The following is a 26,240-nucleotide window of genomic DNA, read 5'->3' on the forward strand; positions in this document are numbered from 1 at the left end:
GACAATACATAATGTATTATACAGTATGACCACCACAGTCGGCTGTCTGCTCACTTGATCATATTATTATGTAACATTGCATTAAGGGTTTTTGACAAACGTTCACTTTTCAAAAATGGCATAGATGTCATAAATGACTTTTTTTGGGGGAAATAAGTTTTGCTGATACAAATTAGCTTTATACACACTGTGTACACATATTGAAAACCGGAGATTTACATTTAGTTTTACTGTTAGAGGACTTAAAAATATATTTTAATAATGGTACGGTTTTATAAATTTTCAAACGTTGTATTAGTAAAATTAAAAAAATTAATTGTAGGCATTTTTGTGCTTTCTATTTCCGAGTGTAATCCAAAAGATGGCGAACAATTCAACAGCTGGAAATACTCGCAATAGTCGTTAACAGACTGTAGCAAACGTACTGAAAGTGAAAACTATACTGAGAATATGACGCAAAGAAAAAATACAAACAGTTAAAAAAAATTATAGATTTGACAGAAGTTAGCAGTAGCCAGTAATAGTATTTAGTAATATAATCGAATTTAGCGTAGGTAGAATACATACAATATACGCTCAACGGTATTCGGTAACGGAAATAACATCATTATCAAGTAGTGATATCAATTAGTGGGGTTAACTTTAATTTTCGAACAACCTAATTTTGGAGCGATATTTAAAAACTTTGTCAGTTGAAAAACCATAATTTACGAACTTAAAATTTAAGACTTAAGAACAATATTTATTGTTTTTATTTGCATATGGCTTAGAAACGGTAATGTTACGATAACGAGGAGTGGCGCCAAAGTCTATACATTTTTTTTTATGTTATCCACACACCCCAGTTTGTTCGATTATAACATCTGCCCATTTTTTTCTCAGTCCATCTCCAAAGTCGAATTCCCTTTAGAAAAAGAAATTGTTTATATTTTATTAGTATTTGTATTTTGTAATATTTAAATTATTTTTAAGTCACCCCGTTTGTGCCTCCGGTAAAATTTTAGCAATGATAATTTTTGTAGAATTTCAAAGGTGAATACGATTTAGACGATATTAGCAAACGAATGCAATGCGATAGGACCAAATACAAACACACGTGTACTCGAAGCTTTTACACCGTACGGTCCACGTGTGTTGCCATTCAGATTAAACTGCCGTGCCGGTTGAGTTCGAGTATACTATTATACAACAAGTATGGACGTGTTAGACTTGAGCTATCGGTGACGGGTTTTATTTATAACACAAAACGGTGTTCAATAGTTTTTTTTAACTGCGATATTAATAATTAAGGCTTCTGAGTAGGTATACCGTATTATAGAAACGACCGGAGAACGAAAATTGTCTCAACGGCTCTCTTAAGCTCACCTAATAAAAAATACTGATATCGGTTGACTTATGTCAATTATCGGTAGTCTGCTATAAATGCTCGGTGTTCTTATATAAATAAAAAAACAAAAAGTAGGTAATATTTCTCTATAAATTATAAAAATACATTTAATAGTATATTAAGTATACGCCCTAGATAAAACCATATATATATATACATACAACACACCAGATGACCTTCGAAGGATATCATATTGACCGATGCAATATATTATTATTATTACCGCTGTGGAAAAAAAATGAATTATACAAAAATGTGCTGTATGATTTATGCTTAATAATGGCCTAATAATATGCGTGTAAATACATGTAAATTATCAATAAGTGATTGGTTATACAAATAAAACCGAAAGAACATACGGTGAAATATACGGTATGATTAGGTCCGCTATTAAAAAAAAACTATCGGCTGCCGGACTTGGTAATAATATTTAAAATTTGACACATTATTATAATTGTAATTACTCCACGTATAATCAAGTCAATGCATATTATACAGTGTGTAGTGCAACTTAGATTTATCATTTACATACATTTTGTGTACATGAATCTTTCAAGACGCCGTTACCCACACCGCATAGTACTCCTGCACTTCAATTCGAACTCACTTGAACATTTCTCACATCAAAAACCGTTCATACAACACGTTATAATAATAATTGACGTCTAACGTTACATTTTTTATTATACTGTCAAATCGTTGATTCTACAACATGTCTAGTACTGTATTGAAATTATCAGTTTAAAACATAGGTGCATACGACGAGGGTTGAAGAGTTAAACTTTTAACTTTTGGCGGGTGACTAAATCGACCAATAAGATCATTATTGATTTTCGTGACGACGCATAGTTATAAATTCAAGGACAACATACCAGAATCTCATAAAACGGCGAAATTGTCTGATAAATAAAAATGTGTTAATAACAAAGACGGCAATAGAAAGAAATGTATGTTCAGTGATCATAATTTACATAAATTAAGTAGTCCAATCTTTTTTGCCAATAGATCATTAAAAGTAATAATCAAGAAAATGTAAGGCTGATAGGAAACACTTATAATGTATACCATTGAATGGTGTACAGTACAACACAAACGCTTGTATATGAAGGCGATACAATTTGTGTATCAAGAGAAATTTATATTTTTGAAAAAAGCTAACAGAAAAAAAGAAATTGCCCGCATTAAACATCCAAGGTTTTCAACTGTGTTATTATTAAAGAAAATTAAAAATAATAAACGTTTTTATCACATTGCGGGAATACTAATAAGTATGTAACTTAGAATGTCACGGTAGTTAAGATTGTCAAAACAAAACAAATTACAGCAATATAGTATTTTTTCTTGAGCACTTAAATAATTATAGAATCATTTCACGCGATACACACGGCATTTAAATGTTACATAAGCGAAATATCTTCATTTTCAACTATAGAATTATTTTGTGAGTTTTTATGGTTTTGGTTCCCCCCGTAATCGATAATTACCGAGTCAATAAAATAATGAAGTACAATAGAAATAATACCCGAGAAATTTTCATCTGGTTCTAAGAAACTTCTGGAAGAATACAAAATATTACAATGCGAATACCTACATCAAAAGCTCAAGAAAAGCAAAAACTAAAATATGACCTATATGACTCACTCTATATTATTTTATTTAATAATGTTACTTTTATGGATAAATTAGTATTTTTTTGATCTGCAGTTTGACCGGCAGTGCCATTGATTTAAAAATACATTGCGCTTTGTTCCTTAAAATATTGTAAGTTTATTTTAATAGCGTTTGTATTTTTGTTGTAACAATAAAAAATACACTCAAAGGCTTAAGCGTGTTGTAATTGGCAATATAGTCGAAGCACAAACAGTTCAAAAGCGAGAAAGCGCTTTAAGCCTGATCGAACGACGTTCTTCATTAAATTGCAGAGGTTTAAGTAGTACAATAAAACGTATCTTTGCGCGACAAGGAGATTGCCTCGCTGTACAGTCGAATAGGCCTGTAGACAGGGGAGGGGCCGAACCGTATATTCGCTTGGGCATGAACTTTTAAGGATCCCGGGATTTCTTTGAGATGCTTTAATTTTCTTTTTTTTAACTTGAGTTTTTTTTTATTGGTTTTCGTTACTGCATGTGGACGATGCGTTGGAATCGCTTTGATCAACACCTTAATTATCTCTGCTCGTTGTAGAAACGAGGCAACCATTTTTGTTGAACTTCCTGGTCGGGAAAGTCGAATCAAAGACGTTCTCGGGTCCCTTCGAGAATTCCGCATTTTTGCAATATTATCAATGTTATGCTACGATTCGACAAATGCGCCGTTTGTCGAATTAGGCAACTAATTCTGTAGCATTGTGTGCTTGCACGTGTGTCGTGTACAAATTTGTGTTGTGTTGTTCTATGCATTACATACAAGTGCGTTCAAATGGGTTTCAAAGGTACCCGTGCATCCTTAACCTAGTTTTAGCGCTTGCAAAAGCCACGACCTGCCGTTATTTAGGACACGTTGTTTTTGATATTGTGTGTACATTGCGACTAATAGTATTAGTTATTACAAATCAAAACCGCTATTATCCCCCCCCCCTGATGCACTGCCGCCGACGGTTTACTGAAAAACGTCACTACCGCCTATGGCGAGTGTGTCGCGTTAGTTTCGCACACATCAGGTCGTCCGATGACGTCTTCTTTTGCTATCTCTTCGGGGTCGGCCGGCATTGAAGAAAGCCGTAGACGAGAAGTCCTGGCGTTTGTCTGAGGGGTCGAGTGTGCCAATAACGACTCGACCGGCGGGCGAACCGTTTGTTCTGCCCCTAGCCGCTCGTAACACAATACAAAAAAAAAACAGAAACATAATAGATAATTTTTTCGCAAGTGCTTATCTGAAATTAGATCATCGGGTCCACAGCGTGCGCCAGCGTCATCGTTAGTCAGTAAGTTTAGTTGTCTTGGTGTTCCACCGAGAAAATGACAAACGCATTGCATTGTACCCTGGCATTACCCTGGCATACAGCGGAATCGGCGATGACGTCTCGGCCCCGCGTGTTCACACCGTTCTAGTGGCTTGCGTACCACGTGACACAGCTGAGATAAAATAATTAGGCTGCCAGATAAGAATATCACTACTAGTGTAGCACCTGCAGGCAACCGCGGGTCGGAGTGGATCACGCGTCCGCGGGCCAATGATTTTTTCGTACACGAAAATGTGCATCCGTTCTCGAGCACCCTTAGAGCTTTATTTGCTCACCTACTACTAAGAGCAGCCACGATTGATGATTTTATGCGTGACATCGACTTGTGACACTCATATCCAAGTGCCAGCACAAGGACCTTATAAATAAATTATAATTATCTCTTTCTCTCTCTCTGTCTGTCTTTTTACACACTTTATTGTATGCTCCAACCGTTTTCACTTCAAATCGGTTTGCAGTATCCGATTATTTTGACATATTATGTCACTCGACAAACGTATTGGCGTTGGACAAGCGGTTTATGACTTGAAGTCACTAAATGACAGATATCTGACCTGATAGACTTCTATCAGGTGCCTGATCTTCACATTCGAGGGCCAAGTTAGTAAGAAAATGCTAAGGGATCCGTTCTAGAAGCCACAATGCACGGTGTGTGCGAATCACACCCAAATTTATCAGACTGACTGGGATTTGTAAATAAACATTTCAAGAAACCGTTTAAATGTTTAATAATAGAATCGTAATCATTATCGTATCCCAAAAAACACATAAGAAATAATTACAAACTAATTTTAGTTTTGTTAAACATTAAAATTAAATACAAAGCCAAGGAGAGCTAAAGCATCTTGCGGTCAACTCCGGTTCGACGCTTGCTAATATTATCAACTTGTAACAAAGCGTTCGTTTTTTTTTTTACATTAATTGTTTAAATTGTATATTATTTACACCGTCTACTCCAGTACATTTTTCCTAGTTGGTTTTGATGGTTGTTCAGTTGAAGACTATAAACACAGTCAACTGCGATCATTTTACCGAAAACGAAATGCTAATGTGATAGTTTTATCACATAAAAATGCATATTTTTTATCTATAGCTAAACTTATATATTTAGTATAATAGTTGTTTTTTTTTGTATTTTACAATAACGTCGAATGACTAATATTATTACATCTTGTTAATTATATATTTTATTTTTCGACCAACACACTAATGTTAAAGGCATTCTGACTGTTAATTAGTTTTCGAACGATAATGTCAACGAATCTCGAAGCGCGTCTTAATATCGAAACGAAAAACCGTACACAGGGTGATCACTTTAACACTTATTTTCTCTTAAAATAATTGCAATTTTTTAATTTTTCTTTTTGTAGACACATTAGCCTATGTTATTTTACAACATTAGATACTATTCAAATTTTTGTCTTTTTCCCATAGCTCTATCAACTTTTAAAAATGTATATATATTTAACTAACTTTTTCGATTAAGAAAAATTTGCTGACATCTTGAATGGGCCAGTTTTGGATAATTAAAGTTACAAAAGTTTAAACTTAGGATGGGGGGTAAAGTACGGTAGATTATGTGCACAAATAAAAATAATAATACTCTCCACCCTTCCTCCTGTTCTAAATTTTAAATTTTAATAACTTTAGAGGTAATGGTCTAAAACTGGTTATCGACCAGACAAAATGTTCAGCACATTATTCTTGATTTGAAAGTCAAAAAAATATACTCATGTGTTTACGTTACCATTTAAGTTTCAAAAATGTCCTATAACTCTGGAAAATACTAAAAATGGTAAATATTAAGTAGTTTTAAAAAATTGTATAATAACATAAATAAAAATGTTTTCAAAAACAAAAATCTAAAATATTGCAATTATTTTATTTTTTGAAAAAAATGAACATCTTACGTTAAATTGATCACCCTGTACTTAATTATATATTTAGGTAAATGGTTTATTTTTCGTGTTTAAGAATTAACTTCAACGTTTATTCAAAATGAGTATGGCGTTGAATTAATATTATCGTGTATTTTGGAAATATTTTAAAGATGGCACTATTGCGTCAATGTATAAATTTGAATAATTAACTTTCACTTTCCGGTCCATCACTCCAACTAACCTTTCTAGACTATTTTCGTTCCACGGCCATGGTCGTGTTCAAAGGACTTTTAAATTAATTTCGGTCCAATCAATTAAACATGATATATTTCGTTAATTATAATTGATATGACCGGCTTCTCTTGTTCCACCACGTAACGTGTCGTTATAAACTAACCAGTGTTAGCTTGTTGAGATTATGTAATAAAGCACCTGACTATAATAATACAGTAATTAATAAGGCACCGCTATAGTTTTACTAAGCGTATAGAAGGTTAGACAGTGTGTGTTCTGTATTGTGCCGGAACTATGTGGAAGTATAAGTAACAATTAACTGAACACAAACGCATTAAAATTGGCAACCCATACGGCATTTAGCAGTGGTTGGTAATAGCCTATATATAATAATTAGAAAATGCTCAAATCCAATTAGCTAGAGGAATAGTGTGAAGTACAAGCGATGCAAAATGCTACAAATGCGCGTATACCTACTGTGACCGGCCGACCGTTTATGATCTTCTGTCTATTATAAATTGTATTTTATCAGCTGATTCTCTTATCATTAATTTCTTATCACGTATCCGCGTTATTGGACGTCACTAGGAAAAAATATTGAAATAAACTGGGTTTGAGGCGTTAACGGTTAATCGTTTCAGATTAATTCGTAAAGCGGAGTGTCTTGAAAACTAGGGCTCGGCGGCACAGTACGCAAGAAGTACAACAATTTTACCTATTGTAAGACGTATAAATTAGGTATCGGTTTTTTTTTCTAACGATGAAAACTCATTCGTGTAGCTTATCAGTATGTGAAGCGACCGTCGAGGTCGGAAAAATCATTATCGATTCATCGCACGTGTAATATTGTTTTCATTTTTAATGCGGCCGTTACCTTGATCGATCGGCATAAGAGAACGGCTCGTCGATGATTTTCAACGGTAAAAGCATGCTTACACAAAACAGATAAGAGCATTTTTAAATGTGATTTCAGATGTATGACAAAAACGACAAAGGACAAGATTTGAAGGTTTTTGAATCGCACAAGTGCTGTGATTAAATGCGGTATTATACCGAACGCACTACCCAGAGTTTTCACCCAACATGTTCTCAACTTAAAAATGTCTGACAAAAAATTTCAAAAACAACAAGCCCGTGGCCCGAATTCTGTTAGATAACATGAAAATCCGTCACGGACACCGACACGCGTCTTCAGGTGTCTTATGGAAATCGAGTTTGACAACACTGTCGGAATAACAAAACGGCCTAATAGTGTCGATTAACGTGCCTAATAACCTAATCCTTCGTTGGTCGTGTGAACCGATAAACCAGTATGGGCTATTTTTAGATTCGGTTCTATCTCGCTCGTTTTACCGCTTAGGGGTATGAGTACGGTTACATCTATACCGCTCTAATACCAGGCCTAAAACATTCATTACAGATAGGTAAACGGCATGTGTATTTATATGCATTATAATCAATATTATACACCGATTTTTGTCGGTTAACGACCTTCAGGCGGACGTCTTGTTAGTATTTTGTTTTTTCGATTCGTCCTCATTCTTCAATATCACCGGAATTGGCCGTTCTCCAAGCAAACGACAACCACCAAAACCTCAAAACCGTTGGCCTTTTGTCGACCTAAACGCGTAATAGGTATAACATGTTTATACGGCGCAAGTATTCGCACGACTTCCTTGCTTGGTCGGGGAGAAGCGCAGGTCGAAAGTTTTGTGTGAAACTCTTGACTGATATTTTAAAAAGGCTCGCCGTCCAAACGCCTTGTCTAAGTTCTCCTTAATTTTTTCGGCAAAAGTTGCTTCCGGTTCAGTGACGTTACACCGTAAGTACCCCAAAGCAACATATGCCGGCGATAAAGTTCCCTAAGAACAGGCAACCGGCCGTGCTACTCTACCGTTCGACTAGCAAGCCATAATAGTATTATGGCAAATGGCTATACATTGCATTTCCAAAGTATTTCACTCATATTTTAAACGTTAAGCAATGTGCTATTGAGATCAACAGGCAGCATGGATTGCCGGAGATACGTAATGAGACCATGGCACCCTCGATTTAGAATAATCATTTTATACGAATAATGATCAGAGTTGGTCCTGGGCCGAGTTCCTTGTATTCCCATAAGAGTTGTTAACGAATTTCGATGATTGAAACTATCTAATTTCCGAAACAATACAAGATTATAACGACTAGACAATAACTGTTAAAATTCATTATCGTGACAATTTTAGTAGCACTCTTTGGAATGGACGTTTCGATCGCAGATATTAATACAACCGATCAGTAGTACGGCTCAAGGTTTTTGGCAACACCAAGTGTCACATAAACCATTTTGGCATACAAACAGAGGTTAAACGAATGGGTTGGACATCGTAGACTGGAGGTCGATCGCTTGTTTCAAAATCCCAACTCTTCTGGATCCCGAGAAGGAAATAATTAATCAATACAAACAATTTAAGTCCTATTATTCCAATAGGTATAGTGTCGTTATAGAATTTCAATGACTACAAGCCGTGTAAACAACATAGTATTACTAAGGTGCTGTTTCTTTTCACACATTGATAAATACAATTTTGCTACTTTTTATAATTTTGTTAGATATAAACGTCCTAAAAATCGAATTGTCATTGGATGATATTGGATTTTTACAAATCAGTCTAAAAATATATAATATCAGAAAGTTTTTGAACATAAACATTGGTTTTCATAACGGTATCACTTTTTATATATTATTATTTATTATGTTAACGATATTTACACATAACCAATAACAATTGAAAATATTTGCAGTCTTTCTTTGAAATCAACTGTTTGTATGAACATTCAGCGTGTTCCCTGTGAATTACCAAAACTCTAAATTACTAAATTACTCTAATCGATAATCATTCATAAACAACGATGTAAGTTTGCATTATAATGTACCTATACCTATATTTTACACAGCCCCATCTAGTCTGAAGGACTTCAAAAACTCGTAGTTTGTAATATGTGGGTTGCTTACTGTAACGAGTCAAAAGCACTATATCGTCGATGTTAGACAATTACGTACAATAAATAAAGACAAACCCGACATGAATGGAAAACGCAATAGCGTTATGATGAATTTGTCATAAACGCTTTTTTGATAGCTCTTTTGACTTGAATGACATTTTAAATTTTACTAGCTGAGCGGTGTCATTGAAAACGCATTAAACACAAATAAATTCAGACGGATAACGGCCAGTCGCTCTAAGGAGTGTGTTTTGCCAGGTTAGATATTGATTAAAATATGTATGGAATTTTTTTTATATAGTTTTTACCTCGTTTATAAGATAGTAAATAAATGTCAGAGCTGAATGTTGAACACGGCGACGGTTATGTACTATTATGTTAGGTATGAAATAAAATATTATTGTCGTGTATTGAGCATACACGTGGCTTGCAATGTATCACATGGAACCAGATAACAGAATCTGAGAGGACACCTAACATGAAAGTTATCCGTAAAATCAGTCGACACTAAGAGTTAGCCAAGTCGAAACAAACAATATTTCCGGGAAAATGTGATTAGCAAAAATATCTCTAATATTATAACTCGTTAAACATTTCAATAAAAAACCTTAACAGGTCTTTGTTACTTTCGTTTTTTTTTATTCCTTGTGATTAGTGCATAGTAATTGATAAGTCGAGGACCAAAATGTATCAAGTGGAAAATTATTTTTTTAGTTTTCAAAGCCAACTCGTTGACCGTAAAATATTTTTTATTTGTGCTGGTTTGCGATTTAAAAAAAATTAAAAATCCATTTGAAATAGTATTATTATCTTAATCTTTTCAGAATAAATATATAACAGAGATACAAATCTCTTGTACCGCTTTGGGCGACTTTAACAATGGGTTTTCTTTTGTGTTTATCGTCGTGTATTGATATAAATTATATTGCAGTTCAGAAACTGTTTAGACGGCAAAACGTTCTTGCACACAAGCATTTGGAGAATCAATAATAATACATTTGTTTTATTACCATTTACCATAATATTATCTATATTAATCTATCTATATATAATATACTAATCAATAAGTACAAATTATATGTTTATGGAATAATTTTCTTTTACAGACCCGAGTTGGGACACTTAGTTAGTTACGACTTATGATATAAAACTGTACGTGAAGGACTACAGTAGGTACCTACGCGGTGTAATCAATTTGGTTAAATAACAAAATAACGTTAAACTGTGAACCTATATACACGGGTAACGACAGTTACAGTAATAATAATAATAATAGTAATGATAATAATTACACGTGTAAAACAACACACACACACACGGCCCATAACCGTCGCCCGACCAAAAGGTGTACGGCTATCGGCAAAGCGGGCACGTACGACCGCTGCAAATCGCATTTTAACGACCGGCGAAGCTCATCAAAATATTTTCAAACGTGTGCACCTTACACACTAGACAAAAATTATGTTATACAACAACAACCGGGAAAAAAAAAATAATAATAATTAAACCGTCAACGGCCACGACGACGTAGTGAAGTTCGGCGGCACGTGCGAAAATACTCATCTCAAGACCAAACACCAGGCAGAACCGCACGAAAACCGTAATCATCGGTTCTAGGACGACAATATTATAATGTTTGGATCAGTAGTATATAATATACTACTTGGATCTATGGACACCATTGTCGGAAAATTAGGTGTGGAGAGCTAACTGCTAACTGCTATACTCCAAACACTGTATATTTAAGTTAGGACCGCTAAATTGGTCATAATCAACAAATATCGTAAAAAAAAAAATTAAATGTATTTCGAACAGCACTAACTTTTTTATGGCAGATATTTTAAGCCACACGTGAAGTATAAAAGAGGGAGGGCAATGCCGTTATTGGGGCTCGCCTTAATCTAAACTAATAACATTGTTATCCGATTAATTGGTATGGCGACGACTAAAATGTCCGTTTGCCGTTATAATGTTATCACCGAAACTATGCTGTGTTATCAGCCACGAATAGATAACAGCCCTGATAACGCCACGTGCGAATCGAGCCGTTGTTGACGGCCGTGTGCTAAAAATAATAGTTGGTGATAATAGTGAATAAAATACAATTTTTGGGCACTGTAAGCGTAAACGGGTAAAAAAACGTATGACTGCTTAACGCATACACATGCACTTACATAACCGCCGTGGTTACCTGTGTAAATACTAACGCAATGGCAAAATAATAACGATAGCTATTATTAGTAGGATCGAGTGGGGTAAATTAACCAAATCGGCCAAGTGCTCTATAATAATACATTATGAATTACATAAAGAAATGTACTTGCAATTAAAAAAAAAAAAAAAAAAATAGATATTTTATATAATTATATGTTACTTTCGCTTACATTTGCCTCATATTTTTTACAATTAGGTACCCCATATAATCATAAAACAGAAAAGTAATTATATATAAATTTTGTTTTGATAGGGTAAATTCTTCAAAGTAATAATTAATACATTTTTTTCAACCCGTCGGTTGGTTTGCAGATTCTCTCATGTAATAAATATTTAATTTTAATCATCTGACGTCAAAGCGTTATGAAGTTAAACGGTTCTTTAAAAACACGATTATATTTTTATGATTTCCGCCATGTAAAATCATTAAGAAGCACTTGCCGCCCCATTTAACTGCGGTTGCCCCACTCAACCCTTGACCATACTATGTTAATATAAAACAGCTATCATTCGATTTTCGGTTTACTACCTTGCATGGTGCTCCGTCCGGCCACTGGAATTCGACCGCCAAGCAATAATAGCAATAAATTATAATTATTTGAACACTCGGTAGGTGTACCGACCACGACCAACACTACACTGGTTGTGCCCATCGTGTCGGTTCGTCGCTCAAATGAGGATATGGCCAATTTTTTTTTCTTCTCGACCAAATCATAAGGCCGCCTTTTTTATTTTTCATACTAATAAAGGTACAATATAATAATAATAATAATAATAAAAAAAAAAAAAGTAGCCGTGACTCACCTTGTACCGCTCGAACCGCCGGTCATCATAAATAATTGTCCGGACGGATGCCCGGCATTAATATTCTAATAACCGTCGTGGCCTATTGAAAAGAGTAGATTTTGCTCCGTATAATATATAATATAATAAAATATATTAATGTTATATTGGACAAGTCGGCTACCGTTTTATTGTGTCGATAAAATTGCAACAAAACATCAAAATTCCAGTAAAAAAACGCACGTCCGCCGAAAGATCCGTAGAATTTAAATCGATTAAATATGTTGTAATATTTATTGTAAAATTGTATTAATACTACTATAATATTTCACCGTCCGACATCTCCTCGTTCCACAATGGACGTCAAGGGCGAGCTCGGATTTAGAAATAATTAAACTGATATTTTATTTTTATCGACAATGTTTTATTTTTAATATTGTATAATAATTATTTAAAAAAAAAAAAACGATTTGCACTAAGACCGGATAAAAAAATTGCTCGGACCGACCCAACGCCGTTTTTAAGGTCGACCAGCGACGATTTGGGAAATATTAGGTATGATCGAAAAAGCCCAAGTACAAAACTATTATGATGACAATATTGCGGTTGAGACGCGACCCGGCCGGTAACGATCCGTTGGTTACTGAACAGAGTGACCTAACACACGTGTCGATCAAAACGCAATCAAATGATCAAAATTATACACACACACCTGTATTGACTATCGATAGATATATTGTTATCACCGTCGAATGTGTATTACACGACAAACCGGTCTAAACGGCATACAATGTGCGTTTCGTTGCAACTTGCATCGCCTTCGCGTTGAGAAGTCTATTAAATATTATTATGTCACGACTTACTAAAACGGTACCGTTTAGCGTACCTGTAAACGGCTCGAAGACACTGTATCCTCATCTGCTACTGTCAAACTATCGACGTTTTATAAAATTAAAAAAAAAAAAAAAAAACGCCAATCCGATGCACGGTCAGCAATAATACATAATTAGCCGAGTTGACCAACGTGGCAGTTGTTGAGTATTAGACATTTGTTAGGTTAGGTCAGGTTTGGAATTGGAATTTAATTAAGCGTGACAGACACCAATAAAAAAATATGTAGTCTGCCGGAAGTTTGCCAAAAGATTTGCCGAAAAAATCCAACCAAGGAGAACTAGAATCGATCGACTACAACTAAATATGTTGGCTATATTAGATTATTGTTTTTTTCTACCGGACAGACGAATAATAGTCTGTGGAATAAATCAATAGGGCTATTTCGAAACAAGCTTGGAGCGCAATAATACTATTAACCGTAATAATAGTATTATTATGAACGTCAGTATTATTATTAATATAATGAAAGCGCATTGTCTCGAAAAAAAAATGAGATAACCGAAAAACTATATTAATATAATTGTATAACTGTAAAGACATAATGGTTTTAATTTTGTCTTAGTTTGTTTCGCAGGAAATCGGAATATCATATCATCAACACAAATATTTTGATTATAGCTCTTAATTATTGTAAAATTAACAACTGTAATTCATGCATTATTATTAGCAATTATTCCACATAATATTGTATTTGTTACTAAAACCCCGATAAAACATTAAGAAATACTGTTTTTTTTTTTTTAATTACTATGCGGTTGCATGTCATTAAATGTTTTATTGTTTTGCTATAAGGTCTTGAGAAAAATATAACTAAAAACGTTTATTAAAATATAATACGGTTGTATTCATTACAAAAAAAAATCATAATAATAAAACAATCTCAAGCGTACTATGTAATTACTTTATTGTTGCTTTCTTGTTAAGTAGGTGAAGAACACAAGACACGGGCGACGGAATAGTGGCTGGATTAACCAATAGGCACTGCCCCTAGGGCTTAAGATAAGATATAGGGCTTGCATATGCCAGTAAATCTGGTTCCGATGCAAGTGTCCTCGACCAAAAGAATATAAACAATATAAAACACATCTGACATATATTTTATTAAAAGTATGAATTTACATTCGGCGGTAAGGCCCTAAAGGTACATGTAACATGTCTGTCCCTACAACATTGCCTGGTTGTATATAAATTGCGGTGTGTGTAACACACACTGTGTATGTGTATCTTTTGAATAGGTGTACAAGAACTTAAAATTAACAATTTTTTTTTCACCATCATTCTTCGGTCTTGCATAACGTATTGCATGTTGCCAGCCAATAAGCACAATTAGCACAGCGCCTAAGACCTAAGAGTAACCACAAGGGCTGTAACCTATACAGGTCCGACCCAAGATAAAATTGAAAATAAAATACATCTGACTTATTTTATTTAATGAATGTATTACATTTGAGTAGACAAAGCCCGGTATTATGTGTGTAACATATGTTTGTTAGCTGCGTTGACAGTATAAAATGTTTCAATCCGGGCCTAACTAAACGGTCATATGAGTCATATCTAGTTGTACTTATTATATTGATTAAAATGTATATGGTATTTTTTTAATATCGTTTACCTAGTTCATAAGACATTAAAAAAAATGTCAATGCTGAACACAACTATATTTATATATTGTTATTGTGTAATCAGCTTCAACGAGTTTAATGCGGCGACCCATGTAATGGCAGATACCAGAATCAAAGCTTGCTCATGATAAGGTTTAAATATTAGTAACATTTGTTGAAATAACAGTCTGTAGCCAATAATTGCAGGCGATTACCTACCATTTTAAGTAATAATTGTTTGTCATTTCCTTCAGCTCATATGATAATGTGTTAAAGCTTTGATGGATTAAACTATTAGCAACAAAATTGTAAATTGACAAAAATTATAACCTAACCTATGGAAACGACAGGCGGGTATGAGCGGGAACAGCGGCGGTTCGAACGGATCTAACGTCTTTGGTCAGGTTGGCGGTTTTGTTTTTGGACTTGAGTCACGTAAGGCGTTGATATTATGTAAACACATTAATAAATATATTGTCGCCGCAAGACGTGCTTAGCCGTCGTGTCGTACAGTGCACGTCCAACCCGTTTGGCTGTATACTAGACCTATAGCTCTGCTGCATTGTTATAACATTATAACCTTTCGCATGGTTGTCGTGCTTTATCGTTAGCCCAGGTGTCATCGGTTAGGTTAAATTATATATGACGAGCAGAACGATCCGTGAAAAAATATTCTTAACATTTACTGGAAGTACATTATATTTTTCAAGTCTTGGAATTGGATAAAAAATTACATGAACAAATTACATAAAAATTACCTAAATGGCTAAATGATAGTAAGAATTACTTAAATATTGTTTTATAATGAAAAATAATATTTAGCAGTAAATAATAGTATAAAGAACGGCGGGATAGTTTTAAACGAACGAGGCAAATGTATATGCGACCATTTTCTGTGTGATTTATTTATTTTTGTGTGTATTACACTAACGTGGTATAAACGAAATGAAGTAAAACATTTCAACAATAATTGTGTAAGGTGTTTCAAAATTGAATCGTCCTAACACGACCGCTAGGTAAAAAAACATCTTTAACAAAAGTCAATTACTTGTTCGTAAATATATATTTTTAGCATTGATTTGGATCAGAGATGTTGGTTTACGGCGCTGTAAATATTAGTTTTACCATAAGTCTTTTTTAATCAAAATCAACGCATTATTATTCGATAGTAATGATCTCCACGAGCGGGTAATTAGTGATTACTTATTTCTCGATTCACATTGAAATTATCATGATAAAAAAACATTTGTACACGGTGTACCGGATTCCAAAAACATGGTTAATATACTGTGAACGATAGGTATCGCGTTATGTTACAGGTATACTTAACACGACCTGTCCGAAAACGGCTATTTTTATGATCGTCGAGTGTGTAATGTGACTGACGACAACCGTTTAGGATAATTATTACCGCGCATAAACAGTATATATATTGTATATATTATGTGTTATACACCGAATGTATTATATCAATGACTCACGCGGAGATTAGACACAAATCGCTTTTGGTAGACGCCGTGTAGACTGTTATTGACAGAACTAATAGGTTGCAATTAATAGAGTTAACCGAAACCGTGAAGAATATCTATTGGATAACAAAGATCCAATTGGCCGCAGTAAGACTGTTCTTAGGTTTAGGCAAAAACGAGTAACAGCAAGCCCTTAAAATTGTTTAATAATTGCTAATGAAAATGGCAATGTTCAAGAATTGTGAATAGTTTTAAAAATGCTATTATACTATTCTTTTTATACCAAATGATTGTAGGATGGGATTTTTTCTAAAAAATAATTTTCAAAAACCTAAATCTAAGCCTAACCTAAATTAACCAAGAGACCAATTAACTATTTGAGGAACTTAATTTTTTATAAAATATTTTACCTCTGCAAAATGTAAATAGGAATTAATTTGTATTAATTATTGAACCTAGCGGAAAAGACTAACTGAAAATCATACAATAATATAGAATTGTAAAATGTAATTAATATGAATTTGTTTTTTAACTTTTGAAAAGTGAAAGTGTCAAACGTTTCAAGTGCCCAAGTATAAAAATTTAACTTTATAATTTGATTTGTATTTTATTCATTACCGGAAACACTTCAACACATTTTTGAGTTTTAAATATGATTGTTTTTTTTATAAATAACTATTCTTTACTTGAAAAATGTACAAAATTGTTTCCGGTAATGAATAAAATACAAATCAAATTATAAAGTACAATTTTTATACTTTGGCACTTGGAACGTTTGACACTTTCACTCTTCTTTTATTTTAAATTAAAACTACGATTTTGTACAAAATTAGCCTATTGAAACTATCTTACAATCAATCAAAATGGTTTGGGTATAACTCTTTTTAGCAGTAATTTATTTTGAATCTTTTATTTGAGACATTGGCGGAATTTTAAGGAGACTAAAATACCCAAGATATAAGTTTAAATTAATATGATTTAATTGGTCAAACAAATCTCTGTCAAATAAAATCTAAGAATGTAGGTATTATAAACGGCACTCACTTCGAGCTTTAAGGTTTTTAGTATCACGAGCCCCTATTAATTTCCGTCAATTATTTAGGCATCGTTGACCCCTTTAAAGAATACTTATTGAGTTCAAAATAAATAAAGATAACATATTTTATACTGGTTATGATTTAAACAATGCTAAGCACTAATACATTTTTGAGAACGTTGAGATTTATGAATAAACAAAAACTGAAATACGTTTTAATTTTTACAAGGTTGGGAACAAAAATTTCACTTGGCCCTTGAATTATAATAACTCAAGACCACTTTTGTCTTAATAAATTAACGTTTCAGCGGACGTTTTTATAATAAAATAGGACGGGAGAAGATTAACTTTAATGTCGATATTATTAAAAATTCTGGAAAAAGGTGAAAGCTTATTTCATATCTAATTCGGCCGACGTTTATAAGCAATTATGATACATATAACAACTGTCGGTAGTGGGGATATAAAAGCGCGGAAAAAAAATAAAACTCAATCGTTAAAGTCACCGGTCCAGAGAGAAAGAGAAAAACAAAGTAGATTTAATGATCTTTTGTACAGTTGACAGTTGTCCTTTGACAGTTGAAGTAGACGAAATATTATGTTTAGCTTTAAATCGACTTAGTTACGATAGCATTCGACATTGTCACTATACTCATATTAAACGACGGGTGCAATGCTCGAGCAAGTGCACACTGGCGTTTTTTTACTCAATTGGAATGGCACTGTCTATAGAGAGCACAAAGTTAATAGTTACTGCCTACCTTTTTATGTGTATTGAATTTATTTTGGAATTTCCGTTATTTTTTTTTTCAATAGGGCGATCCGAGATCGGTCCGGGTCTAAGCCCGTCGCGTTACGTCATTAAGTTTATAAATGGTCATGCGCAAGTACGTTGGTAGTCAATTGAACGAAATAAGTAAGTAAATTGACAGTTTTCAGTGTACCCCCTTTTTTCTGACATGTCCGACCTAATGGTTTCATATATGGTATAACACGGTATGAAGATGCTGACCTGGATCTGCGGCGGGCTCGGGCGACCGCTTTGACGGGTAGCAGATGTCGTCCACCTGCCTGAAGACGCCTTGGTCCATGATCATGGTGCGAGGGGATGCGGTGCTTGCTCGCGGCGTCCTGTTGACCAGCCAACACGGTCGGCGCGGTCAGGTCATCGCGCGCGGCTATACGACGATGGGCGCCCGGCGGTAACTTGCTGCAAAAAACGTCTGTCGTCGACTGACTGTGTCACGCGTCGCGGCGACTCCGGCTAGACCGACCGGATAGCTAGCCTAAAGCCGGGCAGCGGCGGCGGCGGCTACGGTGGCCGCTCGTCCGCGGCAACCGGCGACCGGGCGGGGTCTCTCCCGCCTATGACATGGGAGGGAGCCGGCGCCCCCACGTGCTGTACCTGTCGGCCGGAACTCTGACGCGTGCGAGTCCAACTGCAGGTGGTGGTGGTGGTGGTGGTGATGGGTAACTGGTAACGACCGTAGGGTATTCCGGGTCTTGCCGTCGCCTGCACTTTGCCGTACCCGCGTGACTGGCCGGGTCAATGTCGCCGGCGCGTCGAATCGCCTCGGCGGTATTATTATAATACATCTGAATCAACACAACTGTTTTCGATTTCCATTTAAGAAAAAAAAAATGTCTTACATTAAAAACATTACATAGAGCCTTTCCTCTATCCTCCATAAATAAGGCCTAGAAGTTTACACAATTTGTTTTTTCATTAAAAAACTGCTTTATTTTTACTAATGTTATAATTTCCTACGTGCTCCCCACCATATCAGTAGATTGTGCTATTTAATAACCGACTTTAATTTTAAACATATGTATATTAAATCAGTTTGAAGTCTAAACTTTTAAAGTGGAGCCTCTGCATGTACACACATGTGTTTGTTCCAATATCGCCAGAGAATGATTTCACCGAATTCGACATGGCTTTTTGCTAATTAATCATTTCCTCCGGATTGAGTTTTAGGCTATGTGACACTAATCAAGTACATTTCACTCGACCATTAATTCGCTAACCAGCTCCTAACCGAGAACTACCCTTTGTGTAGTGAAATATTACACAAAAAGAAATCAATAAATATTAATTGGCCTATTTCAATTATAAATTCTACAGGACGTGATTATAAACTTAGGTACAGTCAAAAGCATCAATTTGACTCGGACAGATTGAGCTTAATTTTGGTATCCCTTAACACTGTCCTTTGTCAGTATTTACAAGCGGATACAAGAGTAACATAATATTGTCAGGGGTTGTTTTATTGTTAAATTGGGGTCAACAAAAATTTGCAAACCAAGGCTACAGGCTTGTCGAAGGATAAATATGATCTTGTTTGTAGGGATTTTATTTTATTTTCAAACGCCATCGGGTAGGCAATTAGTTAACCAAAGGCGATTAGTAGTGAAACGAGATAAATCAAGAAAATCCAATGAGCTTAACTTTTTTGCAAGGGTTGCCAAAGCGGAGGGCGATAAGACTCGCCGTTCAACCCCACTACTACGGTAGTCTCTAGAATTTGATTAATAGTGGTTTAATTGACAGTGGAACGGTCAAAACACTGACTGATTTATTGATAAACTAATACACGCACATGCAACTTTTCTTTAAACGGTTTATGTGTTATTTTCATCATTTAATTACATTCAATTAATAACGTTAAACCGAGTCGCGCAAAAATGATTGATAAATTAAATGGTTCGTTAAAACTGAATAGATTAATCAAGAGTCACTGTTTACGATGTTAGACCCACCGTTCAATGTTTTTCAAAATTCGTTGCACTCTTATTTAATAAGCATTAACAAAATAATCCTTTACAGCTCTTCGTTATACACCTAAAATGAGTTGCTAGGCTTTTAAACACCCTGCTACTGGTACAACTCATATTAGGTCCACACACATGTAGGCTGTTGACAGATAAATGCGCTTCCGGTTTCAACCGTTCCCGTGCAAGAAACCAAGGCTTTTGTTTTTTTTTCCATAATCGATTTAGGTTGTTAATGTTATTATTATTATAATAACACTACAGCAGCTGTATAGGCATGTTAATTGTGATTCAATCGCCAATATTCCACTACGCTATCTGCTCGTTCAGCGATTTTTAATTGCCCGTTGTGTACATATTATATTATGACTGTTTAACACACGAGCCTATTATATTTATATACAATGACCTATTACACAGCTGGCAATGATACGACGACGGTCTTATACAGGAATTCGTAAACGTCGTGGTTATACTTGCCGAGAACCGATATTGCGATTATTAGTCGCTTTTAAAAACACAATATTATACACTATTATTATTACTAAATACTATTGATATTATATTTGTATATATAAATATTATGTTTATTATTATTGGCAATAGCATACGAATAAGGCCACAAGTCTTGAGCAACATCACTAGGGGTAACGTAACGTAGGACCTCTTGAACCCCCTAAGTACGACGAGCCTATTGAAAACGCCAGTTGACAATAGACGGCTAGCACTTGTGAATAGTAATACAAGATAATTCTTGCCTGTAGTGTGGTGGTGTATAGCTTTTATGTTCCATAAACAATGACTGTCAAAAAAAAAAAAAAATAATAAAAATAGCGAGAGAAAGACTTAATTGATGTATTTTGAATTTTTTTATAAAAATAGTTTTTTTTTTAAATTTAATTAAAAAAGCAGCAATAACTAGTTTGTCAAGACTATAACCACAATTTTAGAAACTCGGATATGGAAAATATCTTTCCACTTGTAAATACTCTATTGGACGCCATTATGGTAGTTTTACAGATATCCGACGATTGCGATTTTCAATATTATATTATAAACAAAAATAAGTTAAAATTAATGAAAATATATTTAATATAGACATGTTTTATAACCACATTTTTTTTTAGGACGTGCATTAATATACATAATAGTGTTTGTCATCGTCGAACAATGAGCCGCGTGATATTAAATGATGCACTCGACTTATCTCCGGAGTTCAGTGACTTTTTTTCAATAATAATTAAACGCGAAGAACTTTGTCGACAAAGAACAAAAAAACACAACGCTCGACCGCGCCAATTAGCTAATCAAGTTCCGATTTGTTTAATCGAATCATACGCCGTCGGTAAGGTTTATTATAGGTGGGTATGTAAACATGTTGACAACCCCAAAACGTTGTATAATATTTAATTAAACGACGATTTCGAAATTTGCCACCGCACGTTCGCTTTGAGTCTTATTAAAAAAATGTCGGAGAGATCACAGTAAATTGTTGGGATGTGTTATAAGGGAAAATGGAGCAGCTGAAACAAATGTAAGGAAGCTGAATCGAGTATGATCGGATGAGCGGCCAGGTGGAGAGTCGGGTTGGTCAGAGATAACAGGAAAATGAAACCAGCAAAATGATGGTAAATTTTAGACAGAACGAGGAAATAACCAGTTTGCTAGACTGTTTCGACATATTTTGCCGACACACAATGTACAATGTCGTACTGAATCTAGGCCCATACAAATGCGATGCACTATATATATACACAACGTTGCATAACGTTACCCTTACTACTACGGTAAAGAAAAAAAATACACCAAAGCTAAAAAACACAACCGAACAATTAAACGCGCTTAAAACAAACCGACGTACTAATTATTGTTAACCTGTAAACGCAGTAAACCTGTTTTAGACACACACATACGTCGGTATAATTATTATTCTGATTTATACAATAATTAGATAAAATGTTTTATTTAAAAAAAACCAAGTCGTTTGTAATTATTGCTCAAATGGGTTTTTTTTTTTTACTTGAGAATTAAACAAAGGCGACACACTATGGAGTGTCCTGCCTTGCACTTACCTGGCTATCGTTTTTAATTATTAACTATTATTAGAGTCACGAGTGTGGTTAAAAATATATACTATAAATAAAACGATTAAGTGGTAAAACGTTTTCGAGTGCCGATTACGATAAATATCGCTCAAATCATTGTTTAAATAACATTAATACATTTAATACATTAGTATTAATAAAAAGTTTTTTTTACACATTATAATTTTAGAAATACCATCGTAAAAACGGCAATGGTTTTTTATTTACATGCTTTTTTTTAAATACTATTTCAATAACCACTTAAAGCTTACCTTAATCTAATATATTAATTATTATCGCGAGATTATATGATAATTTATTTTATTTGAGCAATAAAATTGTCACTTTCAAGTTTATAGTCAACACTCAAACATATTTTATAATTTAATAACATTTCTGATTTCCCATTAAAAAAAAAAAAAAATGTTGTACATTAGGCATAAAAGAACCTAACTCACTTTTGTGAAATGAACTTTAGTTGTCGGTTTAGTAGTCTAGCTGAAATTTGCTAAAAATTTTCCACGGCCCTTTAGACCCAAGGCCAATTTTGTCAAGGTCAAGGTATTTGTATATAGTATACTCTAATGTTGAGCTTGGCCTGCTCAAATCGATCAAACCTAGTCCTTAATAATTATTTTTAAAAAAAACATTTATTTTTTAATAAGATTTGTAATAAAGGTGGTATACTTGGAATACTAAAATTTTATTTTTTTAACGAGACAGTTCTGATTTTGATAATTTGTTAGTTTAATAGACTTGGCCATATTTAAAAAAAAAATGCTATCCATACGAGCAGTCTATATTATGTTGTATCTAATTACTTGTTTTATTTGAAAATAATATGTATAATTGTTGTAATTCAAATTCCAATTTAGGACGTGTCAAATAGGATAGGTATATACCACTAGGATATACCACTTCCCCCTCCTATCATAGTGTAGCTGCATGCTATCCAAGCAACGTGTGTAGCCACCTTAACCTAACCATCCCTCCGCATTTCGAGCTGGCTTGACGCCTCTTTTTTAGTTAAGGTATTGATTCAAATAAAATATGCAAAAAAACAAAACCAATAAAATATACCGGCGTGTGTATAATTAAAAAATGTGTGCCATTTAATCCTATCTGGACATATAAATGTATATATATATATATATAAGTATTTATTATTGTTATTATTACGGTAATTATCATACTTGATGCAACATTCCGCCTTGAATTTTACGTAGCGTTGTCGCGTACCAAAAACGATTATAAACGTTACAAAAAAAATATTATTATATGTCTATAGCGACGGGACTGGGTGTACCGAATAAATAAAAAATTCTAATCGAGTGAAAAAAATCAAAAAAGTAAGTGTTTATCATAACGATAATAATAATAATTATTATTATTGCCGTGGCGAACAACTTCACGGGGAAATATGCAAAACCGTGTGTGCGGTTTCCCTTGAACTTAAACATGATTTGTGTCGTGCCAGATGAGTTACGAAATATTGATAATAAAATGTATTAATTTTGTTCACGCTTGCCGTCCCGAGCACAACAGCGAACGGCTCTTAACATTATGTGTATTATACCGGGTTTTATTATAATTTATTTTTTTTAACACACTTAACGCTCAGCTGTAGTCGATGGATGTACACGGTCCGCAACTTTGTTTCATGACCGTGTACTCTTCCTGGCGAGTTGTGCACAGCAAGGTCGTCGCGGCCGTTTCATTGAAAATTAAATATTGTTCTCTGCCCGTGTCCATGTGTTTGTCCGAGTAAGTCAGAATTTTACTGGGCGCGATTACAAATTTGCGGTAATTTTTTTATTATTTTTTTTTTTTGCCTATGTGTAGTTCGGTTGTGTGTGTGTCCTTGACTAGCTCAAGGCGGGAAACGCGAACCGGAATATCCTGAAAACACTATTAGAACATGGCCCGAATTCCGATTTTTTTAATTCAATAAGAGTGTTTAATAAAAAATTACACCAACATATTTACTCTGAAAAGCTTGATTTTATATACGGATAGATAAATTATTAAATGCACTCTTGAAATAGTGTGACATTTATTCATTTTAAGGGTTAAACGTAAATAATATTTAAGTATTATTGTAACCGTTTAAAGTCTTCTTGGCCATTAACTTAAAAATGTTTGTGCCGTCGACAAAGAACAAAATATTAGAATAATTTTAAGTTAAAAAACGGCGTGACAAGTAAGAAGTTAGGTTAGTTATGTTTGATGGATTTCTAAAACAACAAAAATAGGAGTTGCATTTTGGAGTTGATTTTTTCAAGACAAATATTTTTTTTATTTTCTGACGTTTGTTTACGTTCTAAGTACACCTAATCACCCCCTCCAAATGCACTCATGTATGTTCTGTTAGTATTTGTGAAATGTACTTTTTTAAACTGAAGATTTTGAGAACAAAGTTTAACTAAAACAATGTTCTACTCGTGAAGAAAATTAATGACGACCACGGTCAAGGTACCTATTAATAATTTAGTGATTTAAGGTACGAGTAATATAACTCTAGTGACCAATATCATAATATGTAATGTTCAGTGCCCTTCTCCTGATATTTAGTAAAATACATTTCTGGCTTGGTTCTGCTTATACAACTGACAACTTTTTAACAAGGACTAGGCCTACTACTGGTGCATTTGTGCATTGATTGGAGGTGCAGTTTGAAGAGACTTAGATGTGCACACTTTGAGTTGTGTAGGAGGCGAGGGACTTTGAAATATTATTGTCGGTGACTTATAAGCACACCCTTTCACATTTTTTAAAAAGTGTTGTGGTGAAATTCACCCCCGGCGTTGACAAAAATTAATAATAAGTTATGCAGTGTAGGGTTGGTTGGTTCTATTATAATAAAAACCCGCGGCAGTGTAAAAGACGTTTTTTATTTGCCGTTACAGGAAAAAGTTTCAGCGGTAGAATCAAGGGCAGGAGGGCCGTCTCACCTATATAATCTAAAGACCCCTGGAGATTATTATTCAACAAGCTCTTGCTGGTCAAGATTGTAAAGCAAATCACACCACTGTTAGATTTACAGCAATCAAATTCGATTGTTATGCCAAGCAAATATAAACCGTTAACACGTCGATAATAATATTATGTACTACATAGACTTGCAATGGAATAAATTTAAACGATGTTAACGCGTGCCAAACGCCATTAGTCTCAAGGGAATTAATATAGACGTAATAAAGCCTATACCGGATTGGCCTCACGCGGGGCTACTCGAAAACTATAATATACATTTAATAAAATCAATGTTAAGCGTAAATATATGTACAGAAATTCCGTTCCATAGAAATAAAATAATAATTAATAATATGCTACAATAATAATAATTTTTCCGTTTTTAGCCTTCGCCTCAAACGTCCGAGTCTCCTTCAAGACTGCAAATAAATCTGTCGGTAAAATAATAATAATATATACAATATAATGTTATTTATGTAGATTAATAATATGAAACCCGCACAATCGTTTAGGATAGGCGTTATACACAAATGGGTAACATACAATATTATTATTATATTCAATTGGATACAAGAATGAATTTCGCGAATAAAATCAATTTTAAAGAAACGTGTTGGCCGACAAAATATCAGCATTAGTCCTAAAATAGTCAAAATTAACATTGAAAAACGATTATTTCGACATTACATTACAGCGAATAACACGGCCTATGCCTAAGTTGTAGATGTTTATCAGGTGTAATAACCATCAAGATCATCGGCTGTGTTATGTAAAACGGTGGTTTTCCCGTGATGTCCCGTAAACTTGTCAAACAAGAATTGTATTTTATATAATATCAATTTATTATATTTCATTTTTAATAATATGTAAACAACAGAATAGGGTTTCCAGGCTCTCGAAAAAGAAGGTTACCGACTACCGTTGCGACACTACAGATATCCCATTATATTATATTCTCATGCT

The 26,240-nt window shown here is 34.2% G+C and overlaps 1 protein-coding gene across 4 annotated transcripts in view; it reads right to left on the bottom strand.

Moving 5' to 3' along the window:
* LOC126843249 (facilitated trehalose transporter Tret1-2 homolog) overlaps positions 1–18,631 on the bottom strand; it is a 65,751-nt gene extending 47,120 nt beyond the window's left edge. For 2 of the 4 annotated variants that reach the window (XM_050580639.1, XM_050580638.1), the window contains exon 1: positions 12,195–12,296. In XM_050580639.1, coding sequence (XP_050436596.1) covers positions 12,195–12,201 — 7 coding nt within the window. In that variant the 5' untranslated portion in view covers positions 12,202–12,296. Of the gene's footprint in view, positions 1–12,194; positions 12,297–12,469; positions 12,567–18,460 lie in introns of those variants that run through there. The other 2 variants (XM_050580640.1, XM_050580642.1) reach the window with 2 other exon arrangements.
* Between the last annotated feature and the right edge of the window lie 7,609 nt (positions 18,632–26,240).

The sequence above is a fragment of the Adelges cooleyi genome, unplaced genomic scaffold (assembly GCF_023614345.1).
Source record: "Adelges cooleyi isolate 19-005CV unplaced genomic scaffold, UGA_ACOO_1.1 ACOO_flye_CR_arks_rails_tigmint_CR_PRNA_574, whole genome shotgun sequence".
NCBI classification, from domain to species: Eukaryota; Metazoa; Arthropoda; class Insecta; order Hemiptera; family Adelgidae; genus Adelges; species Adelges cooleyi.